Source organism: Eimeria acervulina, genomic scaffold, assembly GCF_000499425.1.
Source record: "Eimeria acervulina Houghton genomic scaffold, Eah_scaff866, whole genome shotgun sequence".
NCBI lineage: Eukaryota > Apicomplexa > Conoidasida > Eucoccidiorida > Eimeriidae > Eimeria > Eimeria acervulina.
Genome location: NW_013547104.1, coordinates 1 through 14,532, shown reverse-complemented (window position 1 = coordinate 14,532; position 14,532 = coordinate 1). Strand labels below are relative to the sequence as shown.

Sequence of the window (14,532 nt, the reverse complement as noted above, 5' to 3'; positions counted from 1 at the left end):
AGCAGAGGAAATGCAGCAGGTGGTCGACAGGCGGGAGGGCAGCAGCAGCGCCGCAGCTGGCCGGCGCAAGCGAACGCCGCAGCAGAGGGGCATGGCCCTAATAAAGTGAGAGAAGGTTCAAGGGATAGAGAGGACGGTTCGCGATCGCCGCAGCCTCAAGGCCGGACATTGGTGCGAGTTGCGGGAGGAGGAGACATTTCTGATGAGGGGAAAGGCAGCAGCGTAGGGCGGCAGACTGAGGCGGATCAACAGGGCAGCACGCAGAACAGTTGGAGAAAGGTGCAAGCGCAGGCGATGGGTTCAAACAGGTTATCGGCTGGACGCCAGGGTGGTGCAGAGGAAGAGATAGATCGGGGAGGCTCACGAAGTAGACGAAATACCGCAGGGAGCGAGGAGGCGGGAGGACGGCAGCAATGGCACAGGCGCTTGGAGTCAGTCTCGCCAGTAGTCAATAATGTTATTGAGAACTCAGCAGCTGTAAGTGAATCTGAAGCGGGTTGTCAATTTGGCGTCGTCTCAAGCCGTAGTGGGACTGCTGCTGATGCTACTGGGGAATATTTAGATCCTTCGCCCAACTATCAGGTGCCGCATGTAATGGATGATTTAAACAGGAAAGACGACGGGGTAGTCAACGCACTCAAAAGTCCACCGTCGCTCAGGGAATCTGGGGAGGGTGTGTCGCGCATGCTTAGGATGCGTAGGCCGTTTGAGGCCACTTCAGCACACTCCGACTCCGTTGAAGCTGGGGAACACAAGCACTCAGGTGTGCCTGCAAGCAGTGAGCCTTCAGCAACCCGCATGAAGGATGCGCAATTAGATGCAGGATACGGACGAAACGCCAAGATACTGCTGCATCCGGAAACGGCAGAAATGCCTGTAAAAAGCAAAAACAGTGGGAACAACTCTCCTCGGCGACTTAACGTCACGAAGCTGCCATATGCATATTTCATCATGGGCGTTAACCAGTGGAGGCACATCAACGATCCTGTGCACCAGCTAAGGATGGAAGCGGCTACTGCTCGTGCAGCAGAGAAAGCGGCTGGAAAGAAAAAAGGCCATCCTTTGCCTCGAGAACAGAGATATTTAGACCCAGTCACAGGATTATTCGGCTTTCCGACGCGCATGGGTCCGCAAGTCTACAGAACTGAATTAAAAGATCATAAGAAACCTCTTACATCTCCGCTGCAAGTTCGCGACATGGACATGTGCTACCGGCAGGAAAAACGGAAGCCCCTAGTGCAGTGCCCAGAAGGATTTACTGCAAACAAAGAAGGTGGATGCTTCATGGAGGTCGCTCCATCGTTCACATGCCTTGGGGTAGGGCAACTGCCCACTCTGCTTTGCAATTCTTATAATAATTATAATTCTTTTACACATTTCTTGTTCCAGTGCACCTAGATGCATAGCTCGATGCCATGTGCTGTCACCACCATGCCTTCTTGTTAGCATGCCTACCAGATACGTCCTCTGAAACGTCTTTGCTTTCGTCTGTTTGCAGGGATACTTTTACGAAAACGGGCAGTGCGTGCAGCACAGGGAGCTCGATATTGTAGATGAGCCGTCTGACAAAAAGTCAGGCGGGAAGGGGAAACGAAGCTGAATGCAGATGCACTCGGGCGCCTTTTGCAAGTTGATTTTTCCACTGGTGCGCCTTCCTGAAGTGTATACATTTTGAACCACCACCCCCGAAACGTCATCGTGTATGAAGAGCTTACTCATCTCACCAAGTGACTTGTTGCCTCGCGTTCATGGCGGGCGGCTCATGACGGACGGTTGCACGGGAGTCTGCCCTTGTTCTAGGATCAACCCTACAGTGCCAAATCTTGTGCTTTCTTGCCAGAACTGCCGCTGCTCAAGCTCTGTGTAAGCGAGTTTCGGATAGTAACACAGTGGCAAACTCGCTGTGCCGAAACGCAGTGCTGGTGTGCCCAGTAATCCGCTTTTTCAGCAACATTGAACTCTGTTCAAGAAAGTTGAACTACGTTCACAGGTGCTCGCTTCATGACCTACTCGTGTTACACAGGCAATAGCCCATGTTTTGTGGTGACGTGCTGAGAGGAAATAAAGCTCGTTTTTATTAAAAGGAAACGTAGCACCGCAATCCTACGCGTGTTCTTCCAATGTGAGCATACATATGTTTAGGTCTCGGTTTGGTATTTTAGGCTCATCTTGCCTTCAAAGCGCATGAATTTAAGACTCTGGGGGATCTTTACTTATTTGCATTGTTGTTGATCCTGTTTGCCCGAAGAAGCTTCGCCAGGCAGAGAAGAAAGCTCGACTCACTAGTCAGCGCCATGTCTGAGGCTGGCAGCCCCACCGAACCGTCCATTCTGAATTTGTCAATGCAGTGTATCACGATAAGTTGCAATACAAGTATCCATACGGGTGCTCCTCTGTTCTCACTACCCGCGTAGAAACGAGACAGACCGGTGGACGTTCAAGGCTCTCTCTCTCTGCCTCTCCTTCTCTCTCTCTCTCTCTCTCTCTCTCTCACTCTGTTTATATGTAAGCCCATATACAAATATATAATCGTATGAGGCTCGATCAGTCTGCTCTGAACCGCCGAGCCTTGCAGTTATTGCACAGACAAGATAACTGGCTGCTGAGTGTACGCATTGTCAATGAGGCTTAGAGCAACAGGTTTTCTGATGTTTTTTATGTTTGAATCGACAATGATGCTGCTGTGTGCTCCCTTCTTTAAAGACAAAATACTGCCCATGCATTTAGGCTTCCTTTCTTCCCGGTGTGTACTAACTTGATGAAGTGGCGCGTATTGCTGAGTGGTACCTACAAATCAGCTGCTAAAGAGGTAATAGCTAATTGATTTCCACGCGTTTCTGGAGCAGTCAACACTTACCCGAAAGTCAATTACTACTCATTCCTCTCTACGTGGTAGTAAATCCTTGGTATTCTAGTACCTAACCATGTCAGTTGATAATATATTCGATATAAAAGCATTAAAATAAATATTCAGGGTTTGTGCCATTTCAGGTATTATTCGTTGCCTTTCGAGGTGCAGATTCAACTACAGGGTGCATTGGGATAGATGCTCCTATGCTTTCTGTTTTTTTCATCATGCGGCAAACTCATCCTTCGCTGAGACCGTCTGTGCAAGTTTCCGTCTATTCGTTTGCTGTTCTCCTGCTTGCAGTGGGGGAAAGGAGGGCAGCTGCCTCATTCCTGCTGTACCTTTCCCCATTGTGTTAGAGCAGGCAGATCCACGGAAAGCCTCTACTCTAAGACAGCCGAATTCATTCAACTCATCGATACATGAGACCTGCTCCTTCTCGCATGCACTGCTGCCATTTAAATCTGCATTCGGGGGAACACTTTTCCAGACACCCAAACCTGTTTGCTCTGATGCTGAGCTGTATAAAACCTCCATATTGGGATCGCCAGCGTAGGAGAGGTTGGTTTTGTTACTTCAATTGCGACTGTTTCTTCAGCATGAGGCATTTCGAGAGTGTCGGCGCTGTCGTGCCTATCTGAAACCGACAGAAATGCTTCCAGCACTTTATGGTTTTTCAGATACACTTCTTGCCTCTCCTCTGTGCCCATGCAGCAGCGTCATAACAGTAGAACAAGCATGAGGATTTGCTTTTGCAGTGGCTTTCAGAATTTTATGTTTGGTAATTGTGTGGCTATTATATATATATATATATATATGTATATACATACATATATACAGAAACAAAGTTAGAAGTGCCCGGCAGACTGCCGCACAGCTGACTTTTGAACTCATGGAAGCCCGCACGAAATATGAATGGCCTCCGTACACCTCAGGAAGAATTCAACTTTATCATTCAGGCATTGAACATTTCAATATACTGGGCTCTGCCTGACTGTCCTTGACGAACTCACAACAGTGCGTGGTTCTGAGTGCAGAGATCTGCTTTCTTAGGTTTGTAACTGCACACTGCTTCGCCAAGATAACCACACAAACGGCTGCATTTAAGGCCCTGTCATCAGCATATTACGGCTGTGGTGTACTGATACATTGTCTTGCAGAGTGTGTAGCAAATGCAAACACTTCCTGGCACCCACCTGAGTACAAAGTTTCAAATGCAACTTCGAACACCTTATGCGTACCATACGGCCATTGTTTTACAGACAAGTATTCAACTGTTCAGCAGATTTCCGCTTGTTAAATATTTCCAATTGCAAACAGCAGCGAACGATTATGTTCCTCTTCTTGTACATTGCGAAGTGACATAAGACTGAACGTTTCAGGTTTAGGGTTGAGACGTACGGACCCCCAGAAAGAAGACAGCATTACTTTCTTCTCCGTGGTTTGGCGTACCGGTGTATCGGCAACTCCAAACAGGGGCTTAGGCAGAAGTGTTGTTTTAGGGTTAGGATTTAGGGGTTGGCATTCGTTAGATTGCAGGGAGGGAGTAGATTGATGCATTCGCTAACACAGCAAAAAGATAATGCAGGATAAGATGTGATAAGAAGAAACGCATAAGATAGAAACCCCGCAACACACTGTGTTATTTCTGTTGCTTTGCAGTAATCATGCATTGTATAGGCATGGAGGGGCTCGTTGCTAGCGGGATAAGGATTCCTGAGCACATTTAGCATTGCCTTTCTAAATGCATTTCATGTTTATAGTATTTTTGCATTTCTACTGAAGTGTAGGTTAGGTATTATTGTAGGGCCCAGGGAATGTTGAAAGAGTGTCTACAGTATTACTGCAATGAGCATAATGGGGCTTGGGCCTTTCTATACTTGTATATAATGCAGTAGTGCTGGGTTGCCGCTGCCTCTTATCACTTGCTGCAGCATGATAGAAAGCTGCTGCCACTCATGTAAGATCATCTGTCTGTGTTGTGTCCTTGTGCTGCTGTGTACGTGAATGCAAACTGCCGCTTTGTGTGTATAAAGTATATTGATTCCGCTACAACTCACGACGGGTTCTGTGTAACACACTGAGCTGCAAACGTGCAAGACAACTCCGGTTGCTATAACAGCCCCACTTCCCCCCTTTTAGACCCATAATAAGCTACATAAGAAAGAAAAATGAAGTAAAATAACAATTTGTAAATAAACACTTTATATTGATGCTGCCGCTCGCATCTTGCATGCATTAGTGCCTTCGGCTCCCACCGCTGGCTTTGCTGAGACGATGATTGCCTCCCCTCCATCTGCTGTATAGGTGCCTTTGCGGTTTACTCGTGAGTATAAGTGTTAATATGGGGTGAAACTTGAATTATAAGCATTTAAATGCCTATTTTAATCGTTATTCCTTTCTGTTTTTGTTTGTTCTCCCCCGCTCACGAGCCACAGCGGCTTTGGAGAGCGGCTGAGTGCATGTGATCGACTGTTGCTTGTATTTTCGCTGGTGAAGAAGCTTGCCTTTGGAATTTCGAATAAAATAGTCATTTGATGTGAAATAATGAATGAACAGCTGTTTCATTCGAATACTGTGTGACTTTTTGCAATAGTATGACTGAACGTACACCGCAGCATTGGAACCTCTTCGACGACGTGCGTGCATTCTGGATCGATCTTCATATCTTCCGGTCCCGTTTGGGTTTAGTTTTACCTTTTTGAAGTGTAAACAGGCCTATATCAACTGTGGCAAGGCCAATGCGTCAACTTGTGTTCCTCCTGCTCTGCTTTCCCTCTCTTTGCCGCTGCTCCTTCCTGAGCGCAAACTCTGGGGCAGTAGGAGAGGAGGCAGCAACCGAGGTAGCTACCACAGAACCTCCTGTGACTGCTGCTACAGTTGAAGATGCTGCTGATGCTACGGTTCTTTCTCAGCCAGAAGCTGATGCAGCTGCTGAGCCGGTAGCGGATGCAGCTGGTGTCGCTGCGTCTCCAGCAGAGCCTCCGTCTGCAGCAGCAGCAGATACAGCAGCGTCTGCATCTCCAGCACCAGTAGCAGAGCGGCAGCGTTCGATGGACGAAGAGACCGCACCGTATTATTTGCCTCTAGGGAGAGCAATAAAGACGAGGGAGTTCTGGCTGCAGCGAGCTTCAGAACTTGTAGTGATGGTGGTGACAGTCGTCGCAGTCTTCTGGGCCTACGGTCAGATGGGTTGCCCTTTTAAGAGGTGGCCTCTTCGTCTCCTCGTTGAGCAGAACGAGCATGGGCAGACATTAGACGAAACAGAAATAGAAGAAGAATACAGTCAGCAAGAAGAAGAGCAAATGAGTTAAGGATCTGAAGTCAATACACTTCATATTGCAGCGTACATTATTTCTTTTCTCTTGAAATGCCCTTTACTTTAAAGAGAAAAGAAGATTCTACTTGCATTCTTACGCATTGAAAGAGAAAGTTTGTGTTTACTGTTTTTAAAGAAAGAGGATAAAACAGTTGGGGTAAGTAAACTATCAAGTGATGCAATTGTACAAACTGAGCAGAATATTTTGTTTCTTCCCTCCTGCCACTCCTTGCAGCAGCAGCAGCAGCAGCAGCACAACACCAGCAGCAACGCCCACAACAGCATCAGCAGCGTCAGCAACAACGGCAACAGCTGCAGCAGCAATACCCACAACAGTAGCAGCAGCAGAAACAGCACCAACAGCATCATCATCAGGAGCAACAGCTGCAGCAGCAGAAACAGAAGCAGCAGCAAGGACAGCAGCAGCAGCAGCAGCAGGAGCAAAGCGCACTGGCAGGTGTTTCTACTGGCAGCAGATATATTTGATCAAGGGCCCCGTGCGTCCAAAAGGGACGCAGGGCCGCAGGTCGTTTGCCTTTTAACTGCCGCCTTCAACATATATATATATATATGTATATATATATATATATATATATAAAGATATAAACCCCTATATATATATATATATACAAAGATACAAGCTCCTAATCCTGTAAATGCTAAACCCTAAACCCTAGGCCTAAACGCTAAACCTTTGGCCTAAACCCTAAACACTAAGGGGACAGGATCTGAAAAGATGGAGCTGCGCACTTTGCCTCTCTTTGTTTAATTCTCGTGAATGCAGAAAACAAAAGACTTAGATAAAAAAGAGTCTTTTGTAAACAGATGTAAATAAAACAATTGTTAAAATCAAATTGTCTAAGGGGGAAGAAAAAGACAAAAAACTGAACACAAAATCCCCGCCGTCTGCTTTGCTATAAGTACGTCGGCTTCTGAACACCAAAACAAACAGAAGCAGCAGCAGCAGTAGGAGCAGTAGCAGCAGCAGTGAAGTTAACAGTAGCAGCAGCAGCGAAGTCTACAGCAGCTCTAATAAAGATCAACTGCAACAAAAACACATCCCCCTAGCAGTAGAAGTATCAGCAGCAGCAGCAGCAGCCCTCTAAAGAAACTATGAAGGCAATGTGGATATAATGCAGCAGCTTCTAGACATTGTTATTGAGTTCAGCAATACAGGACATAAACCCTAAACCCTAGCACAAACCCTAGCGTTGACGTTGCAAGATGCGTTGATAAATAAACTAAACTATTACTACACTATATTTAAACGTAAAAAAGAAAAGATAAATATTAATATAATTAATTACCAGGTTGTGGGGTCTGTTGTCGTTTTTAATATTTTTTTGTCTGCTTCTTGTCTTCGTCTTTCGCTTAGTTGTGCCGCTGCCCTCATCAAACACGCGTTTGATTATAATGCTGCGGCCCCCTTTTGTCTTGCCTCGTAGCTTCTCCCACTGCTGCTGCTGCTGCTGCTGTTGCTGCTGCTGCTGCTGCACGTCTGAGTCGGAGGCTGCCCAGCTTTGGCCTATGTTTTGCTCAGTCTCCCACGTGCCTTCATCGTCAGCCTCACCCATACCGTCTTCCTGTTGCTGCTGCTGCTGCTGCTGTTGTTGCTGCTGCTGCTGCGTTCGCCGTCTCTGTCTCTTCCTTTTTGGCTGCTGCAGCTGCTGCTCTTCCTCGTCATTCTCTTCTTTCTCCCCTTCCGAATGCTCAGCTTGAGGAGATGCGTCTTCGTCTCCTGGTAAACAAGAGCTGGACTGTACATTTCTCTTGCTGCTGCTATTGTTAATACTGTTGCTATTGCTGCTGCTGCTGCTGCTGCTGCTGTCGGCGCTTGTCGTCGCCGCTTCATGAGTCGTGGGCAGCTCTTCCCTGTTTTCTGTTGGAGCCGGTAGCGAGGCCTCCTTTTTTTTCTTTTTCTTTTTCTTTTTCTTTTTTTTATCTATTGCAGCAGAGGTTTCTACTGCTGCATCGAGCTGTTGCTGCTGCTGCTGTTGACGGGCAGAGACGCTCCTTGCGAGCCGAGCCACGCGGCTGAAATTGCTGTCGTCGTCTGAGTTGTCTTGTTCCTCCTGCTGCTGTTTTTGGTGCCGCAAGAGGAGCTGCAGGTTGCGTTCGTGCTTCTTTCCTTGCTGTGTCAATCTCTTCTGATACTGCTGCAGCGTGGCTGCTGCAGGTGAGGTTGCTGCTGCAGCAGCAGCAGCTGCTGCTTCTGCTCCAGCCCCCAGCCTACGCTTCCTGCGAGCCTCTGCATGTTGTGCTGGCCGCAGCAGCTGAGACTGAAACTGCCGCTGTTGCTGCTGCTGCTGCAGCTGCTCCTGCCCTTGGCTCGAGAAGGAGAAATCGATGCCTCCATCCGCGAAGTTGAATCGGACATCTTCTGTCATTTTGGCAGTGAAGTCCTCAGCACTTTCTTCCTTCTTCTCTCTGCCTTTCAATTGAAAGGCGCTTGATAAAGCGCTCTGAACAGAAGTTTCGTCTGCTCATCGACGCCAACGGCCGCGGGCCCCACAGAGGAAACGCAAAAAAAAAGGCCGTTCGAAGGAGGAAACGAGGGAGAAAAGAAGAATTAATAATAAATCAATTGGGTTTTACTAAATAATAATCCACAAGAAGAAAATACTAACTGAATTATATCAGGTTTCCACTTCGCGGGGCTCGTCAGCAACCCGCGCCGCGGTGTACGTACAGTGGAGAGCTCAAGCGTTGCTGCTGTAGCATTATGCAACTAAGTTCTTTTGTTTTCTTGTAAAGTGTCTATATCTATTCATTTCGAACTCCTTTTGCTCATTTTCTCTTTATTTCGTTGACAGGATGCCGGTCAAACCAATCAAAGGCATTGAGGGTATGTCTGTCTGCGCTACACTTTGCTTTGCATGGTGTTGGCGTCTGGGTTTATTTTCGGTGTCAGTGAATATTTGAAGTATTATTTTACAATTCGTTTGTTTTTAAACGTTTATTTGTCCATCAATTTCTCTCCCTTTCTGCTTAAAATGAGGAAAGAACGCCGCCGCAGCGCTCGAAGCAGACTCCTAACACACACCCAACTAAACCCAGCCAATGACGAAAACAGCTCTTCTTGCATATCTCTTTACTGCTGCACACTCTGCATAATATCTCCTTAAGAAGATCGACAGATCCTGCTGCTATTGCGACGAGGTGGCTGCAGGTTGCAGCTCTTCGCTCATCTTAGAGGGGGAGGCATGGGGTGTCTGTGTTTGATTGCTTTGTTGTGGTTTTCTCCCTCGTAGCTCCGCATGCAGTGCATTCCTGAGATGCAGATTTTGTGGTTTTGTCTCGCAGAATTCGATGAGGTTACGAAGAGCGGCCTCGTGGTCGTTGATTTCTTTGCAACGTGGTGTGGTAAGTTTCGTTCGTACTGCTGTTGCTGCTCTTGCTGCTGCTCTCGCTGCTGCTAATCCCGTTGCTCTCTCTGGCGTTGCTTTCAGCTGATCAGTGTGCTGCTACTGCTCCCAGTGCTGCTGCTGCTGCGAATGCCACCAGTCCTCGTTGCTGCTTTTTCTGCTGCTGCTGCTGCTGCTACGTCGCTCTATCTGCGCTGCTTCTGCGGCTGCTTTGGCTTGCTAATTTATCAGGGCCTTGCAAAATGATTAAACCCTTCTTGGAGGAGAAGAGCAACTCCATGACGCACATCACCTTCTGCGCTGTAAGTAGAATGCAGATTTTGTTGCTTCTGTGCTGCTTCTGCTGCTGCTGCTTCTGCAGTTGCTACCGCTGCTTCTTCTGCTGCTGCTTCTGCAGCAGCGGCTGCTGCAGCTGCTGCTTCTGCTGCTGCTGCAGCTGCTGCTTCTGCTGCAGCAGCTGCTGCTGCTGTGACTTTCACAGTCGTTAGAGTACAGATAGGGCAGAGAGTTTGAGGTGCAGAGGAAACAGCAGCAGTATCTGCTGCCTCTGCTGCTGCCCCCACATGTCTGTCGTATCTGCTTGTGTTCTGGGGGTTTAGGGTACCTCTATATATATATATATATATATATATATATACATCGTATATACACAGCTGCATATACGCATGTACATATTATATAGGTTTATGCATTATATACATATTCGTGTATATATATATATGCACATATATATGTATATATGCATATTCTCTATTATATGATATATATATATATATACATATATTAGAATTGTATGTGTGTGTAGGTTTGCTTTCAATGTGGTTTGTTGTGTTTAGGTGGACGTCGATGAAAACCCCGAGTTATGCGAGCGCGAAGAAGTGCAGGCAATGCCTACATTTAAATTATATAAAGACGGCAAGACAGTGCAGACGATTGTGGGGGTCCGAAAGACAGAGTTAGAGCAGGCGATAGAAAATCTAAAGTAATTAACCATTCGGGTGTATAGGCAGCTCCTGACACCTGAAACCTGAGCTATTATTATATCTACATACATATATATATACATATATATATATATATATCCGACTACACCGTAATATCTCCAATATGTACTACTAGGTTATAGCTTAATGCCCTGCGAGTCAAGGGGCTTTTAAACAAAACTCTTGTAAACAAATTCATTAACTATGTAGTTCTTGAAAAAGTAATATTGAAGATACTACGGCTGGGTGGTTTCCTTGCAGTAGATGTACGTACACCAGAGATAGCCGTTGCTGAGAATATGAAATTTATGTATGTATTATAAAAGATATAGAAGATATGTTGTAGTTGCAGTTTAGGGTGTACGTACACCTGAAAAGACTAAAAAAGATAAAAGTAATATTTAGAATAACACCTGAAGAATTCACAAGTGTTTATTTGAACAAGAAGAATACGCTGCAGAGACACCTACAACACTGCTGCTGCTGCTGCTGCTGTTCATCTTCCTGCTGTTGCTGCTGCTGCTGCTCTCTGCAGCAGCAGCTGAGGTCTATTAATGCAATCAAACTTGGATTACACCATCGATTAGCTGTTGATTTGCGTTTATTTTTAATTAAATATTACTTCGTCATGCGTCGGGCATTTTCTTCTCATAAACTGAAGTGCAGCAAACACAGAACAGCGTACACCCCAGAGCTCTCTGTACACTGCATATTGTATTTAATTGAATATTTAAATGCATGCATCACACTTCTCTACCAGCTCGAACATACTATTATGCTCTTCATATAGGGTTTAGGGTTTAGGGTTTAGAAGGGGTTTCTTTCTTCTTTAAGTTGGAGTTGCTACGTGTTGCTACGAACTCTGCAGTTTTGCTCGAGCAGAAGTAATAAAAGAGATAGACAATAAAGAGAGAAGCAGCAGCACAGCAGCCAGAGGAGGACTCTAAAAAGAAAAAGATATAAAAGATTATTAAAAGTAAAGAAAAACTTACTGTTGTATGCCAGCAACTTGTCTATTAAATCTGCATGCGTTAATATCATACGGCGGCAGCAGTATCTCTTCAAACCCAAGTCATTCAGAGCCTCCCTAAACAAAAATAAAAATAAAAATAAACAAAAACGAATAAATATAATAAACAATAAAGTAAAGCTTTATAATAGTATGCTCTCCTTCGTCTTATCTGTCTTTCCTTCTCCTCTCGCCGCTCAAGAAGAGATATGCAAACAAGCGTTTGTATATAAGGGTTTAGGGTTAGGGTTTAGGGTTTAGGGTTTAGAAGAGGTTTCTTTCTTTTTTATGGTGCTGCTACAAACACTATAAATAAAATATTTAAACAACATTTAATAAGAATGCAGCAAACAGATCAGCACATGAAGGGGTGGCGAGAGCAGCAGCAAATAAAGAAGGAATAAAATATAAAGATATAAAATAAAGACAAAAAATACCCTAAGACCAACGCCTTCCATCTAAACCTTAAACTCTAAATCCTACGCAACTGCAGCAGCAGCAACTGCAGCAGCAGCACTAGCAGAAGCATCATCAGAACGAGAGGCAGCATCAACAGCAGCAGCAGCAGCAGCTCAATAAATACACAAAATTTAATTCTTCTTACCCCTCATCAACATCATTCTGCAACTTCTCCACGTACTGCTCCCACAGATGACCGATAACTCTGCCGCAAGTGAAGCAGCGGACAGGGATAATCATTTTGCTTTGCTGCGGTGTATGTACACCTCAGATCTCTCTACTGCATGCATGCAAGGGCTACAGCCAAGGAGGCTGTATAGATAAGTACTTCTGCAGACAGCTGCAACTGCAGCAACGAACAAGGAAAAGAAACGAAGAGAAGAAACTAAGAAGAAAGATATATAAAACAGCACACTAACCAACGGGTCAGTTAGCCGCGCAATAAGCTGAAGAGGATGCCTTTCAGAATTCCCTATTCAACAAAAATAAAATTAAAGTAAATATATTAAAAAAAGAATAAGCAACAAGAGAGAGAAAGCAAATTAAAGAAGAACTGAGAGGGCTCTTCCTTCCCTTCCCTACAGCCCCAGCCACTCAAGTCCTACCAACGGACAAACTCAGCTTAATTGCTGCAATACTTCGTCTTATTCATCAATAAAATGAAAATAAACACAAAGCAAAGCAAAATAAGGAATTGAAAAAGAGAAAACATGCAACAACGTATACACCTGGTGAGAAAATGCAGCAATTGGCTTTGGGGCTGTTTGTCTGTGGGGCGGTACTGGGGTATAAAATGTTGTTTTTTCTGCGATTTTTGTGTAAAATAAATTTAAATAATAAACATTGCTATTAGTTTAAAGAATAATCGCAAAAAGTTAATTAAATCGACGTAATTTTACCCAAAAATATGCAGGAATGGTACGGCAGGGCTCAGCCCCAACAGCGCTAAGCTGCGGTGTATATACACCGTGTAGGTGTGGGTATTTGGGAGAGAAGTTTGGCGGTGGTTTTCAGATGTTTCTTTGTTGCAAATGGTATAAAATAGGTGCATATATTTTCTTTAAACTCCTTCTGGCGTATAAAAAAGCCCTAATTACCCGGTTTTTTCTCTCATTCGCCAGCAAAATGGAGATGGATCTGCTGCATCCGGACCCTATTCAAGAAGCTAAGAAGCACAAACTAAAAAGACTAATTCCAAACCCTAAGTCTTTCTTTATGGACGTAAAATGCCCGGGCTGCTACAGCATCGCTACTGTCTTCTCTCATGCACAAACTGTCGTCCTATGCGGCAGGTAAGCACATACTAAATATTCAAATGCGGAGCACAGCATGCTTGACTCCTTTCAGCTGTATATACACCCCAATGCTGTGTATATCATAACATTAAATACCAGCAGATTATGTTCCCTGCATATCTTATCTTGTTCTCACTCGGGCTCTCTGCTGCTCTACCTCCGTCTCTTGTGCTGCTGCTGCTGCTGTGTTTGCTGCTGCTTCCTTCCAAGCACACCGCTAGGTGTGTTTGCAAGGAAGCAGCAGGAAAAACTGATTTAAGTGCTGCTGCTGTTTGCGTTTGTTGTTTTTTTTTATTTTGGTTTGGGGCTGCTGCTTGCATGCATGCAATTGCTGTTAAGGGCTTCTTTAGTATACCGCAGTTTCTGCCGCTGCATTGTCTACTCCTACTATCTCTGATCTGTATATATTCCTGTTTCGTTGTGCTTTTCATAATGGAGGCGACAGCGCTGCACTCGTCATGCGTGCCGAGGTGTCTGCATGCAGGCATGCATGCGTGCATGCATGCATGTTTGGTTGGGGCTGTCTGCATGCACTGAGTTGGTGTTTAAGTTGGTGTTTGCAGCTCCTGTTGCGAGTTGATGTACAGCAGAGCGACTGCATGCATGCATACATGCATGTTAGTGAGTTTAGTGCATGCATAAATGCATGCATCCACGCATGCATGCATTCAAGTGAATGCTTTTGTTTTTTTTTCTGCTTTGTTTGCTTGCAGCTGCAACGTCATGCTGTGCCAGCCCACTGGCGGGAAGTGCAAGCTGACCGAGGGCTGCTCCTTCAGAAAGAAGGTAGAGTAAGGTCTAAACGATACCCTAGCAGCAGCAGCAGCAGCAGCAGCAGCAGCGGCAGCAGGAGCAGCAGCAGAACATGATATCTTTTTTTGCAAGCCTGGCTGCGTGACAGAGTCTGTTGCTGCGGGGCGTCCAACAGGGGCTTTAATCAAATTATGCAACAAATTATGCACTAATAAACTGCCGTTATACCACACACTTCTTTCCCTTTCACTGCAAACAGCTGCCTGTACACCGCAGCTCTTAGTTAGTCGTAGGTGTAATCTATATATGCAAACCGGTATGTAGAAATATATATATATATATATTATAGAACTATACATAGTATATATAATATATACTTCTAATTTAAAGATTCATTTGGAAATATAGATGTGTATTCTCAGCGCAAGAATGCACAGTAAGTACAAATATTATTATTAGGTAGTACTTTAGATTATCATAGCAGCAATATATATATATATA

General features: G+C 45.1%; 6 protein-coding genes across 6 annotated transcripts; 3 read left to right on the top strand and 3 right to left on the bottom strand.

Moving 5' to 3' along the window:
• On the top strand, positions 1-2,030 carry EAH_00051040 (hypothetical protein, conserved; the record flags this gene model as incomplete). Its single annotated transcript, XM_013391261.1, has 3 exons — positions 1-1,317; positions 1,499-1,572; positions 1,841-2,030. Coding segments are annotated over 3 exons (1,581 nt in total), but the record flags the coding sequence as incomplete, so codon positions are not given.
• Positions 2,031-3,073: 1,043 nt separating this feature from the next.
• EAH_00051030 (hypothetical protein) lies at positions 3,074-3,385 on the bottom strand (the record flags this gene model as incomplete). The annotated part of the gene is made up of 1 exon (XM_013391260.1): positions 3,074-3,385. One exon carries the CDS (start codon positions 3,383-3,385, stop codon positions 3,074-3,076), a length of 312 nt encoding a protein of 103 aa, XP_013246714.1.
• A 2,204-nt stretch (positions 3,386-5,589) lies between these two features.
• EAH_00051020 (hypothetical protein, conserved) lies at positions 5,590-6,162 on the top strand (the record flags this gene model as incomplete). Its single annotated transcript, XM_013391259.1, has 1 exon — positions 5,590-6,162. The coding sequence occupies one exon, from the start codon at positions 5,590-5,592 to the stop codon at positions 6,160-6,162; it is 573 nt and encodes a 190-aa protein (XP_013246713.1).
• Positions 6,163-7,081: 919 nt separating this feature from the next.
• On the bottom strand, positions 7,082-8,554 carry EAH_00051010 (hypothetical protein, conserved; the record flags this gene model as incomplete). Its single annotated transcript, XM_013391258.1, has 2 exons — positions 7,082-7,210; positions 7,475-8,554. 2 exons carry the CDS (start codon positions 8,552-8,554, stop codon positions 7,082-7,084), a joined length of 1,209 nt encoding a protein of 402 aa, XP_013246712.1.
• An 888-nt stretch (positions 8,555-9,442) lies between these two features.
• EAH_00051000 (thioredoxin, putative) lies at positions 9,443-10,518 on the top strand (the record flags this gene model as incomplete). Its single annotated transcript, XM_013391257.1, has 3 exons — positions 9,443-9,530; positions 9,764-9,834; positions 10,369-10,518. 3 exons carry the CDS (start codon positions 9,443-9,445, stop codon positions 10,516-10,518), a joined length of 309 nt encoding a protein of 102 aa, XP_013246711.1.
• A 623-nt stretch (positions 10,519-11,141) lies between these two features.
• On the bottom strand, positions 11,142-12,223 carry EAH_00050990 (DNA-directed RNA polymerase II, 8.2 kDa polypeptide, putative; the record flags this gene model as incomplete). Its single annotated transcript, XM_013391256.1, has 3 exons — positions 11,142-11,170; positions 11,508-11,602; positions 12,129-12,223. 3 exons carry the CDS (start codon positions 12,221-12,223, stop codon positions 11,142-11,144), a joined length of 219 nt encoding a protein of 72 aa, XP_013246710.1.
• Positions 12,224-14,532: the final 2,309 nt, after the last annotated feature.